The sequence below is a fragment of the Stegodyphus dumicola genome, chromosome X2 (genome assembly GCF_044657685.1).
Source record: "Stegodyphus dumicola isolate Sdum_Otavi_A_Nest chromosome X2, ASM4465768v1".
Lineage (NCBI taxonomy): Eukaryota > Metazoa > Arthropoda > Arachnida > Araneae > Eresidae > Stegodyphus > Stegodyphus dumicola.
Genome location: NC_140781.1, coordinates 5,000,379 through 5,014,534, shown reverse-complemented (window position 1 = coordinate 5,014,534; position 14,156 = coordinate 5,000,379). Strand labels below are relative to the sequence as shown.

At 33.0% G+C, this 14,156-nt stretch overlaps 1 protein-coding gene across 4 annotated transcripts in view; it reads right to left on the bottom strand.

Annotated features, from left to right (window-relative positions):
* Positions 1-14,156, bottom strand: part of LOC118198674 (1-phosphatidylinositol 4,5-bisphosphate phosphodiesterase epsilon-1-like) — a 482,557-nt gene that overhangs the window by 9,451 nt on the left and 458,950 nt on the right. For all 4 annotated transcript variants that reach the window (XM_085809195.1, XM_085809194.1, XM_085809193.1 and 1 more), the window contains 8 exons: positions 12,706-12,808; positions 12,462-12,628; positions 9,405-9,527; positions 8,223-8,414; positions 7,044-7,100; positions 6,818-6,964; positions 3,475-3,681; positions 865-928 (listed from right to left, as the gene is read on the bottom strand). In XM_085809195.1, coding sequence (XP_085665321.1) covers positions 865-928; positions 3,475-3,681; positions 6,818-6,964; positions 7,044-7,100; positions 8,223-8,414; positions 9,405-9,527; positions 12,462-12,628; positions 12,706-12,808 — 1,060 coding nt within the window. The remainder of the gene's footprint in view (positions 1-864; positions 929-3,474; positions 3,682-6,817; positions 6,965-7,043; positions 7,101-8,222; positions 8,415-9,404; positions 9,528-12,461; positions 12,629-12,705; positions 12,809-14,156) is intronic.

Below are 14,156 nucleotides of genomic sequence, written 5' to 3'. Positions count from 1 at the left end.
TCCCAACTTGAAAATTTGTTAAATGTTAAACTCAAAATTTTGGAAATATTAGTCTTATTAATCTCAGATGATGAATTCATTGCAAAATAGCGCGACTGCTGCAGTTAAGAGAACTGTTATCTCCAATACCACTTTGTGACGTTCTTAACATTTTGGATGGAATTTAGCATATCACGTTTATTGCCTACCTACGTTAATTCTTCAAGTAATCTTCATTTTACACCAGCTTTGATTTTAAAAACGTATTTAAAATGTAAAAATTTCAACCATAACTCAAATATGTTTTGTCACATTATACTGAGAAAATGAATCAAGATTCAAGAGTTTTAAATACATACTTCATTTACTAATTTCTTTTGTATTTCTTAATAAATATAGATGCATTATTAAAAACTTCAATAATAATCTTAATTTTTTTTCATTAGTCACAGATTTCATGTTTTGCTTTGATTAAAAACTTTGAACATTAAATATAAGTTTCTTCTTATTTCCTACTCTTATATGAAGCATTCGAGAGATTTGGGATTCGAGAACCTTTTAGAATTCTTATTCAAGGAACTTTGGAAATCATTTCATCTGTATTAATTATTTTAGCGTTGATAAAAAAAATAACCAAATATTTTGTTGTTGTTGTTGTTGAACGAAGTAACGCAACACATTTTAAACAAATTCGGTCTTCTTGCAATTACATAAAACCAACCACTGAGTGATATTGCACTTCTGGAGAAAATTTTATTTAAGCTAAAGTTAGGATTTTTAACAAAAATGGAAACATGTTTTTTTTTTGTTTGTTTGTTTTGTTTTTCTGTTTACTTGTTCAGAAAATGAATATAAAAAGCGAAAATGAAAATATTAGCATCTCACCTTTAGCAGAATATCCAAATCTCCTTAAGCCAGAGTACTTTTTAATTTTTTTATCAGATTTCCCCTGAAAATGAAATATTTCATTACATCCTTGCATTATAAATACTGTTATAGTTGTGATTATTAGATTATAATCAACCGCATTGAATATCATACAATTATTGAATGAAACATTGATTCATTACTATTTTTTACATTAAAAATTGGATCGCACTGCTTATCTGAGCTATTTTCAGTTCATTAGTCTTTAAAAAGCAGCCCACGATTTTTAAAAGATGCTCAGAAGTTTTAGGAAATATAATCTCTTGTTTTCAATTAAATGTGTATAACCATATGCTTTTCAAATTGATTGAACTGAAAGAACTTTGAATCATAGTGACAAAAAGTCGCCCAAAATTTTATATATTACGTTGAAGGCAGCCATTTATTACAGTAAGTAAATTATGCCGATAACATATTTAGTTAAAATTGTAGAAATATGATTTTTAGTAACTTCGGCTGTTAAAGTATTAATTGATAAACAACATTTAAAACGCAAAGTATTATTTTTAGCTTATTAATTTCTAAGGCTGAAGATGCTTTTATTTGTCTTTGTTGATATACACATTACCATTAGGTCCTTACTCATCCTTTTAACTTCAGGTTGAAGTTTTCTAGAGCTACAGAGGCAGGATCTACTGTCATGAAATTGAATATGCGCTATGCATTCGAAACAAATGCTGCGCATTAGAGGCGTTTTCCTAAGCTGATGTTTTATTTTCAGTTACACAAATATTTAAGTATTTTTCTCTGAAATCTGTGTACGAAAATTCAGCAATTTTCAAAAACATCTATCTGAAACTTAAAAATTAAATATTTCGGTCAGTTTTGTCGTAACGTGAATCACGCAGTTTGTATTTATTATTATTTTTTTTAACATGAACATAACAGTTTCCTAAACGCAAGTATAGGGGCCTTAACAACGATTTTAGATTTCGTAATTTTTATGAAATTGATATTTTTAAATTAAAATGTGTAAGGATTATGTTAATTTTATTAACAGTTAAATTTTAAGTTAAAGTTCCTTTCCTGTTAAATTCTTAACTTCAACTTACTACTTCCGGCCAGAACGTAGTTTTGGAATCTTGCTGAATATTTAATGAGGAGGAGCGGTATTTAAACCACGAAGTTACTTACTGAGTCAGAGAGAATCAGAGTTTCTGATTTACGCGCGTCTGCCTTTTTGGCCACTCTCTCTCTCAAAGCTGTTATTACGCTCTGCCGTACTCAGGCCCTTGCTAAGTTTCGTAGTCAAATAAGTTAAGGGGCCAACTCGATTTGAACCTTGATAGCTTCGGCTATACTTCTTTAGTTAATCTTAGTTTTAATTTAATTCTTAGTCTTTTAAGTTCAAGTCCAAGTGCGGGCTTTGCTTGTACACTCCCAGGCGGAGTTTGTTAAATCTTATTGGAATAATAACGGGTTAGTTACCCTTCTATCTTGTCGTTTCTTGTCACCGAACTCAAGCGATTATTCGCTTATCAGTTCTTAGATTCTTCACTTCCAACATTAACTTAGAATTCCAAAGTGAGGAACTCTACAAATGTCAAGCATGAATATTTGCGTCATGTAAAATATATTTGTAATTACAAGTTTTAAGTCTACGATAAACGGTTGCGAAAATAAAGGCTGGGTAAGAACTTTTGTGGACACGGTATATAAGACTTAAGGAGAAAAGCTGCATATTTGATTCTATCTTAAAAAAAAAAAAAAAAAAAAAAAAAAAAAAAAAAAAAAAAAAAAATGTTCTTTTGTTTGGTAAATAAATGCACAATCAAAGTAATTGTCAAAATGTTTGTAGAGGTTACTTTAAGTTTCTAGCAGTTATTTTAAGTTTAAACACGCCTTACTGTCTATTCTCGTTTCCCATCTACTGTTCCTTACCAGAATGAGTTTTTATTATCGCGTTTTATGCAAATGAATTAGAAGGAGTATTTAAAGAAAGTTCAGCTTACTTCGAAAGAGAGAGCTTAGAAATCCTTAGTGGCGCGTGTTTGCCGTCTGGTTAAATCGTTCTTAAATCTACTGCTCTCGGCCGTATTGTACGTGCCTGTTGATAATTGCCGGCTAGGTTAAATTAAGGGCCAAGTGCGTTGGGTATTTGTGTCTAGATTTAGATAAGTCTGCTTAGTTAAGTGTTAGATTAATTTCTTATTCTCTTATCTTGAGTCAAAAGCCCGAGTGGAGGCTTTCCTATAAGCCCGAGAAGCGGCCATCTGTTATTATTTCTTTGAGTAAATAAAAGGGTATTTTGGCCCTTCTCTGGATCTGGTTACTATACACGTAAACTCAGCGTCGCTCTACAGTTCATTAGATTCCTTTACTTTCTACATAGACAAAATATCGATGAACGTTATATGTTTCTTACTGAATTATTAATATTTCCATTTTATATCGTTAATACATTTTCATATTTTTGTATATGAAGTTGCAGAAAAATTAAATGTTCTTAATAATAAATAAATTCTTAATAAATAAATAAAATAAGTTCTTAAATAAATGTTTAATGATTTACTGTATTTATCAAAAATATTTTAGAAGTTTCATTTTAAAGCTTAGTGTAGAAAATACCTGATCTCTCTCTCTCATTTCAAACCAACCCCTGCCCTTCCATCTTTGTTGGGCAAGGAAGACATTTTCATGGTCTTGCAGAAATCTTCTCTGTCTCTGCAATCGCTTTTTGCTAGATGATGCCGATTCAGCAAGGGGAGGATACTCCAGTTCTTCAACCAAACCAAATTTGCTTGGATCTTCCATTCGCCTTGCTTTGAGCAGAGCCTGAAAGTGAAAGCTAAGCTTCATATACAGGACATTCTAAAAGGTATCCTTAATAATTCGTAACTACTGATCCTAGATGAATTTTTCCAGCTATAAAGTCTCGTAATGCGAAGTAAAGAATTTTATGGAAATAGTTTCAACAATACTTTTGTTACAACAATATATATATATAAGATTTCCTCCAAAAACGTTCTTAATAAAGTTAGAAAAAAAACATGAAAGCAGTACTTTTAATTTGAGTAGTAATCACTACCCAAATCTATGCTTTTCTGTCAAAGTTTTGGTAGATTTTCAAAGCCTTCGTCCCAGAAACTTGATGGCCGCGAGTCCAAAAACAGATCAACCTCATTTCAAATGTACAGTGCAGAATGGAAGATAGCACCAGCATCAGGAAGACAGCATCAGATGTAGTTGCAAATTTGAAAAAAGCTAGAAATCCGAAAGAGCAATGTTGGGGCTATATGGTGGGTGTGGCAAAAGATCCCATTTGAGTCCGTACAGAGTCCAGCCGGTGAATGAAGACACATGTGATCTTGATGGAATATTACCTTTTTGCACCGGAACTCAGTTCGACGTTTTTCCTTGATAGCAGCTCAGCACAGACTAGTATCTCGCTGTACACCTTACTGTCGAGGGTTTTACCTTTTCGCAGATACTCTTTGTGGATTATACCACGGCAATTACACCAGATAGAAAGCATGATCTTTTTATTAGTCAAAATGCGCTTTGCCAACGGGATCACCGGGCGCAGACCAACCCCATTTTCAGCCTGTGTTGTTAAAGTAAATCCACTTTTCATTACAAGTGACGATCCGGTCTAGAATTTTGCTCTTGCTTTGATATTCGAGCAGATAACTGTAGGCCCGAACACGTCTGTTCTTATCCGCTTGAGTCAGCTCATGTAAAACCCAGTGATTGAACTTGTCAAATTTATGCAATGCATAGCGTGACTAATGGACATGGCACTAGCATCTAACTCCTTAGCAAGCTTTCGAGTGGTTGCATATTGAACGTTTTCCACATTTTCTCGCAGGTGGACCTCACCAACATCAGCAGGCCGGCCAGAGCGCTCTGCCTCTTGAACGTCATAGTCCTTATTTTTGAACTTTTGGTACCAAACCTTCACAGTGTCATTGATACAGCATTAGTACCTAAGGCTATACACATGATTTAGTGACGTTCTTTCTTCTGACTTTTTGCGATAGAACTGGGAGTAAATGATTGTTCTAATATGATAATGTAATAGTTCCATTTCAGACACTGTGTACTTAATGAAAACGCTATTTTTTTTACAAATATCACAACTCAAGGTTCTAAAGCAAATGCCTTTCTTTCAAATGCCAAAAATTGTTTGACCAAACACGCCAACGCGAACTGTTTGCGCAGACGATATTTTCGGTGCTGGGAAACATTCGTGAAAACTCGATACATATAGTATATATATGAGTTACATTCGTTTCATTATTTTGATTAATATAAATTATATGGTTTTCCCAGAGTAAAATCTGCATTAATTTAAAACAAAATACTTTATGTGAAAAATTTGTTGAGATAAAATTCATAAATATATTCACCGAAAATAAAGGGATCCGCTATAAATTTAAAGACTAATGCTGTTTTACACAAGACGAAATTGCTAAGAGTCGAAACGAGTAGCTTTTATTTCCCAGCTGCATCCTAGATTTGTGATAAAAGCTTTAACATGAAATCAGTAAAAGGTAAGGGAAAAGTCATTAAATTTATTCTCGAATATCCGCGAATATTATTTTGAAAATAAACTTGCAGTGCTCCAGAAAGAAAGCAGAATGCTCCGAAAGTTTTGGAGATCATTCGCTCCATAAAAAAATCATGTGCCACTAATTCTTCACTGCCGAAATATCTAGGTATCGTGTTGGCCAAGAAATCACGCAATCGATTTTACAAATGATATGTACACTGATTTTAGTGCGTGTCTTCATTGTACTTGATATGTATTCCAGATATGATCAGCACTTGATGATAATGACATCTTAAACTATGGTTCTGCGATGAAGTAATAACGTTTGACGTTTAGTAATAACAAAAGAATCAATTCGTTTAAAGTCGCTTTCAAACTTTGGTTCAGTAATCACCAGTACTGAGAGAGAATCGCTACGATTCAAATAGTTCTAACGTTACGCCACTGCAACCATTCATAATGAGGGTTTGGAATTAATGACGATTTTTACAAAGGATGGCTTGATTACAGAACTTTCTTCAACTAATAGATGAGAAATTGTCTGTATCCAATTACAGTTCTTTCACTCTACCGTGCAAATTGCTCAGATTGCTACCGGCTGTACATCTGCTACTGCATGGACGTTGGATACGTCGTTATATACGTTGTAATGCCCTTTCTTCCTGCTCCACTCACTATGCGATGAGCCACAATGTTTTATATTCGCTGTTGTCTCAAATTGCGATGCCCCATTGCGATGCAAAAATCAAGTGGGTTTTCATAACCTATGATTCATCTGCTGCTTAACTCTTTCGTTTGATAAAAGCGTTATGTGCTGCGTCTATTCTTTGTCCTCTCACAGAAAATAGGATAAGAAACTAGTTTCCATACTTTTTAGGAGATCCCCAAACTTAGTTCAAGGGATTAAAGGAATGTTTTTATCTCCCCACATGTTTTATAAGGAAAGATGCTTGTTCTTGTTAGACTAGATTCAGTATATCCATATTTAGATAGAAAATAATATCTTTCATTGTAATACTCGTATATATCATAAAATATTTTCACTGTATTAATTCCTTAAATATATTTTAATTTTCCATTCAGTGAGTACTCAAGTAAAAAAAAAGAGTTTGTTACCACTCAACAACTCTTCGTCAGAGTTTACTCTCTTTGAAATTAAATGACAGTTTTATTTCATGGACTTAACAATTTTTAAAAGCAACTATCAACGTGAGGGAATTTATCAAGGAGACATTTGTTTTAATAACTCGAAGAACTTCAAACTTTTATCAGTAATTTTTAATACATTTCATGAATAATTGCATATCAAAAGAAATCAAATTTCAATTATAAATTAATAGTTTAATTAATAGTTTATAGGTTAGAAGGCTTCAGAAAAAAAATAAACTTTAAATATTTTCAAATGAAAAGGATAATAACCTGTTGCACTATATCTTGACTAGTACTCGTGATTGGGGCTTTCAGTATCGCATATGGTTGATCCGGAGCCACATTGTAAATGCAGACTAGAAAGGCTTCTTCTCCATCTGTCCAGCCACACAGTCCTCCGCCCATATCTTTTGATCTCTGTGAACAGGTGAAGTGTTAATGACAGGCATATTCTTAGACTCGAATAAAGTAGTTAATAAAAAGAATTTGCATCAACCTTTTCTTTGTTGATCGTGCCCCTAATAGTAGTTATCCAAGCTCGAGTACTGGGATCCTGCAAATAAATACAAATAAATCTTGTCGTAAATACATAAATAATAAACAGATAAATTTTACAGTACATATATAAATGACCCTTCAGCTGTATTTATATGAATGTTGTTGAACATTATATAACATTACGTAAATGTTGTATACAGATACATTTCGCGTGAGAAATAATGGCCGCGTAATTAGGCGTGGGTGTTATGAATGATAAGAAAAGGAAGGTAGCCTGTTTAATAAATCAAATTATTCACTTGTGCAGTAATTTAAACTCTTTAAGGGAATCTTATAAGTGCAACTTCTGCCAACAGTTAGATCGGCGTAAATTATTGTCACCGGGTTTCAGAGGCAGTCCTGCTTTCAAAAATACACAACGTTATAGCATTTGTTTGTTACAGCATTTCTATAGACTTGTTACAGCATTTGATTGTTACAGCATTACGCTTGTTACAGCATTTCTATAGACTTTTGTTGTAATATGTTACTCAAGTGGCGCACCTTATTCATCAAACAAACTTTTAATAAATTAAATTTCTTTACAAAAGTAGAGAAGTTAGTTTGTTATGCAATTTATAATGACTGTCCGCATATTTATTTTTACAGACATGTATTTTAAACATACATGTATATTTTCAGTTTTTATGATAATTGATCTTGCTGCAGAATATGCTTACTTTTTAAATTAAGAAATCTGAACATTTATGCAAATACTTATTTCTAAACTTTTAAGAATGTAAAAATATATTTTAAATGAATATTACATACTTAGTAATCATCCAGAATTGCACTTTCCAGTATTATATTGTTATCGACTTCTTGCTATTTTTACTGCACGCATTAAACAGAGATTTAAAATTAATATTCGTATTAATTTTAAATTTATATAAGTGTAAAATATGAAAAACATTTTTTGCAGATTTATTCTAGGTTATTGTTATTTTAAAAAGTTATTTTAAAAAGATTAAAACTGTTTTGCGCTGTTTTTAAAACATTGCACTGTTTTTAGAGATAACATATGAGTTAGATATTTTTGCTTTTTAACTTGCTATGAAAGGTTTGATTTAAGTTGACAAGTAAATGTAACTTTAATAAATATATGTGATTTTGATGCATTAAGAAATTGAATACATACATCAGCTAATTTTTTTAGAACAAATCGGCCATCTCCTTGCCATTGGGCTTGAGCTTCCAGAGGTCTTTCATTGATATCAAGGAACCTACGATGAAGATTCTTCTCAGAAGCCTTCTTGTCCCATCCTTGTTGAACTTCTTCTATTAATACATAGTCATCCACTGAATCGAAATTATTGCTTTTGCTTAAAGCCTTTATGACGTAAAAAAAAAGTAAAGCATGAAAAAATCATTAGTCTGAACACTCAATTAAAATTCGGTAGTTACATGTAATACATTTTATCAAAGGAAAAAAAAAATAGATCAGAACTAGACAAATCATCCTGTTGTTGTGTCTGATCCCACATGTCTGATTTAATCAGAACAAATCCACGAATTTTATCATGACAAGTAGTAGATTATTAAGTCTGTCGTTTGCAAGATCCTTGAGCACCATACAGGTTCGGATCGCCGTATATTTTGAGTGCCCCCATGCCGCACAGACACATTTACAAATATCCACGTCTTCGCCGGAATTCGACCCTGGCCTTTCAGTGCGGCAGTCAGCATCACTAATCACTTTATCATCAGGGCAGCATAAATCGTCCTTTCTACTGTGATTCACTATAATATTTCGTTATTTCTTTTCATAGTACAAGTTCCTTTACAAAGATGAAACACATTTTTATCGTTGCCTCCAATGAAATGAAAAACTCTTTTCTAACATTACTTGAAAATAATCAAAAATTCAAAATTGATTGCATTTTCCTTCCGTCGATGCTTAAAATTCCCAGCTATACGTTTCTCATGCAAAGATGAAATACCGCTGTTTTCTTATGGTAGCGAATGCCATTTTATATTGTTATGATTCAGCTTTTTTCCCCCGCATATCAACAAAATGATCAAGTTATCCGGTTTATTCGATGTAATAAAGAGTCAGTTTAGTGTTCTAAGAACTGAATTACATCCAACAGAATATAATTCACTTCATACATCGTTCGGTTCCGAAGCCAAATATGAGAAAATGTTAATATATTACGACATTAATTTTATAATTTTATTCAAGTTTCTCAGCAAGAAAATTTTCCAGTAATGCTATTAGTATTTTATGATGCTCCTGGCGGCAAAACGGAATCGTATCTAATAATTTTTACGTATTTCATTTTGCAACAGAGTTCCGCTGAAAATTATGTTAAGAACATACCTGAGCTATGACATCTCTTGTTGTGCATTCCTGGGTAATTTTCAAAATGGTACTTGGCTCTTCTGGTAGGACCCCATGTACGACTAGAAAAAACATTCTTCTTTTCACCGGTATGGTTCCAAGCTGAAAGAGTCGTTCAAATCAGTTCACTTTTGGCAAATATATAAAATCTGAAAGCTGTCATATTTTACACTACGGCCAAAGGGACTTTTTTTTAACGTTTTGTGTGTTACCTTTATTTATTAAACATGGTGTTCTTCGCACTTAAACCATAAAATTCAATTCAACAGCAATATCGCAAAATAATTTTAAAATGAGCATATCTTTAAAATTTCCGATACGCAGTCTCGCGCGCTGGAGGTAAAAATGCTTTTTTTTCCCGTACAGTTTTGCCATTGCTCGCTTTGAAATCTTTGAGTCTGTTAATCAAGAATTCATTAAAGTGTTACAAAATTTGAAATAGATAATAAACTAATTACAAATTACGGCTTCCAATGTCCATATTCGGGGAAGAATTACGTTATTCAAAATTTGATGGCTCTAGGTACCGTTGTTTTATCAAAATGCGAAAAACATACATACATTTATGTAGAATTTTCATTATTTAATTTCTTTAAATATAACAGAGGGCAATAATATTTGGCGGCAATAATCTGAAAAGTGAACCGATATTTATAGTGAATCAAAGCAAAATGCGAAGACAAAATTAATAGCCCTTTGGGCTGAAAGAAAAGCTTTGTTTATTGTATATATAGGGAAGAGAAATTTTCCTACGAACACCATCCAAAGTTCCAGACGATTTTGGTCTTTTATGAAGCTTGATGCAACAGAGATGATGGCTGTCGGTGATTATTTGATACTATTATTATTATTAATATTATTTATTTTCAGAAATATTGGCCATTTCAGTGGTGGTCACAGTTACAGGTTTCATTATGTCTATATTTCTTAATTTAAGTTTAAAACTAAAATTGCTTAATACAGTTTTACTTTTGGGATTAAAATTGCATTTGACTGTGGTAGAAATATTTAGAGTTCTTAGAAGCTAGATTCTGATCCTTATACTTAAACAACAAAAAATTACTTACATTCGCTGAGTTCCAAAACGGATACTGAATCCGAGTAATTGATAAAAATTTCATTGAATCTATTGGTTGGTTGATTTTAATTAACGCGAGTCACGCTAAGGGCTATTTGTCATTAGAATAACCCTTAGTATGACTGTCATCTTTCATGGATGATTCTCTAAGGCAGGGTTTCTTAAAATTTTTTCCAGTCGCGACCCCTTTTATCACTGAGATTTTTTCGTGGCCCCCTGGACCCCATATTATTTACAAAAATTTTGTGGGACCCCCTATAATTATAACGCAAATTCGACACACGCGTGAGTGAAACTGTCAATTTTTTACTTGTACTGTGATATACTATTGCAGTTTTAAGTCATTCACTTTAATTTCTAATATTAAGACATAGAACAATGTGAAAATTTTAAATAAGTAAAAGACGAAATGACAGCGTCACGTGCAAAGCAAGGAAAATGAACGTTATATTATAAAAAGAATGCGTCGAAAGGTTTTCGATTTTTTCTTTGTCTGTATTGTCTTATCTTTATCTATTTTCAGATACATTGTGTAAAAATATTTGGTAATTATAAAATTATTATAATAAGTTAAAGAAATATCAAAACTGCTAAAAGTTTTGGCGACCCCCTGCTGCAGGTCCCCACCCCCGCGAGCGTAATGGCAAACTGCACATTCAGTTGATCAATGTTAAATAAATTTCGCGTACTGCGCATGCCCAGAAGAGAATCTAGCGCAATTACAACTTTGGTACAATTTTAAATGATGATAAATACGGTGTGTGGTTCATATTCTTTAATCTGGGCATAAACAATTCGAGATTTTGAAACTTATTATATTGTAAGCTGCTTATTACTTAGAGTGTAAATATCGATTGTAAATTACGCAAATTTTCGTTTAAGAATGATTACAAAACAGGGAACATTACAAGATATATTATCTGAATCTTTATTGATTATACTTCTGGGAAATAAAAGCAATTGCGTATTTACCATACGTTCCATTCGTATATACTTTAACAAATTAAAGAATAAATCCAGTTTAAATTACTGAATTAAAGTCAAGGAAATTATTATAAATAACCGATATTAAACATAACGTTTACGAACAAAATAAACCAAAATGAAATGAAACAGAACCAAATGCATTAAGCAGAAACAAATTTCGGTAGTATTGCAATTGTAAACAGTTGATAAGACCTACATGACGCGCAGGCTTGTGTAGGATTGCTTATGGCCCCCCTTAGTCGCCAGTATTTCCTTCCACGCCAACGGTAAACCACTGAGTATGTGCGGTTTGCCATTACGCGTCCCGCGATCCCCAGGTTAAGAAACCCTGCTCTAAGGGAAACCTGCTTACATTCATGCTATGCGGAGAAAACAAAACCCGCAAAAACGCCTACGCTTCTGGTTTGTTCGCTATGATCCGCACCTGATTCAAACTACCTGTGTTGAACTATGCTTTCGACTATTTGTTACCTCTGGTGAGCTTTTTTGTTTGATTTATTTGATCACGGTAAAGCACACGAGGGCTATCTACCTAAGGAAGGGATGCCTTCGTGATGGACTTTCTAAAGGAAACTGGCTCGTATCTACGTTATACACGAGGAAACCCACAAAAAAGCCCATGTAGCCAACCCGTTCGAATGGAATCGAACCCAGGTTAAACTACCAAGGTTCGGCAACTTTATCACTCGGGTCTTTTTAAACATGTATTAGTTCTACGACTGAAAATCCGTAATAGATAGATAGACGAGAATGAATGGGTTACTGATTCATTTGTGTGCCTCTAGAGGCAACTGAGATGCTTTGAAATGATTGACAAATTTTATTTGAAGTAATATACGGCTTGCTTGAGTATTTCGTATTCTCAAAATGCACCAAATAATGCGAAACTTTAAGACGATTTTAAACAATATGCAGATGCACTTTTTTATTACACATTTATGCAATCATAGGAGCGTTAATAATATACTAACTTCTGACTTTGGGTAATCTTTTCCCGCTCCTTTCATGACACCTGATGCCGAATCACCACTAGCCTCTGCCACTTCCAAACCTTCTTCTTCCCAAACCGAATGAATGAAAAGCGTAGACAGCGGTAAAGGTTGATTCTGTTGACTTCGGAGTCTGACATGTCTATATCCTGCAGCATAAAAATAGATATATAAGATGTATTTTGAGTTCAGGCAATATATTGATCAAGGTTAAACAATATATTACCTTGTTTTAAATGTGCTAAAGGAATAACCCTTTGAGAAGTGACATGGCTGGATCCCATATCAGTAACAGCGAAACGAATGAAAGCTAACTCACTAAACGTAACCTAGAAAGGAAAAAATATTATTTAATACACAAGGACTAGTTAAGAACTGAATTATAGCACTAAAAAGAAAGAAAGGTACTTCTTAATTTCGTATCGACAATTTCGCTTTTAAACGCATGTGCTTTGTAAAAGTACGAAATTCGACATATGTATATTATTTAATACAGTGTGGCTTTTAAATATGCTTCAAGAATTTTATTGTAATTTATCCGTTATCAGCACCGAAGTGATATTTTTAGATTGCTTTTATAATTATGCAATAAACATAATTTTAGAATTAATTATAGTATTTACTATCAAGTTATTATTTTTCACAAAGGGTAAACATAAGTATCACCTATGACTATGCTCATGATTTTGAAAGAAAATTTCATGAATGTGTGCTGCGTGTGTGTTTTAATTAGCTATAAAATGACTCAAACAAGTACCACTTAGAAACTTTTGCATTGAAAGATTTCATGGCATAAAAATTATATGCTCAGCCTAATATTTTACATTTCGTGCAAAATAAAATTATCCCTAAAATCAATTTCTACAGCTAGTTTTTATTACGAGAGGCCGTTTTTAATAAGCGGATAGATTTCATCGTTTTCCATTTTATATACACCATGTCCACAAAAGTTCTTATCCGGACTTTATATTCGCAGCTTTGGTTGTAGACTTATACTTTGTAAGGTATTTTCTACCTCCTTATCGCGTGCCTTCGTAGTGTAAATGGAAGAACGTCCGGTTAGAAGTCGGGAAGTCCTGAGTTCGAATTCCGGCTATGGTATTGCGTATTTCTTCAATTTCCTGATTTCCAAATTCTAAATTATTCTACAGTGGCACCCGAACTAAAAGGTAAAGGACGATATTTCATCATCGCCAGTACTTGGCGACTGGGTTCTCTCCTGCCTAGTCGTCCTTTAATTGGAAGAAAATGTACGGTATAATCTTTCTTTTTATCGCGTGCATTCGTGGTGTAACTGGAGACACGTCCGGCAAGCCATCAGGAGGTTCGGAGTTCAAATCCCATCGAGGGTACTGCATATTTAACATGTTTCCTGGTTCGACAAACCTAATGGCTCTATAACTTCTAGTTACGGAAGTATTTTAAAAAGATATGTTTTTTCATATTTTAAATTAATAAAAAATAATTTTATGTGCATAAATGCATTTTGTATGCATAAATTAATTTTGAGTGCATTTTGTATGCATGAATTAATTTTGAATACTTTTTATATATAGTATAATTAATTTTGAACGCATAAATCGAGTTTTATAATGAACGAGATTAGACGTAGAGGGAATTTATCCGTATTTTTAACTTTGTTGATTCCCATTCATAATGTCTCTCAATGAAACAATT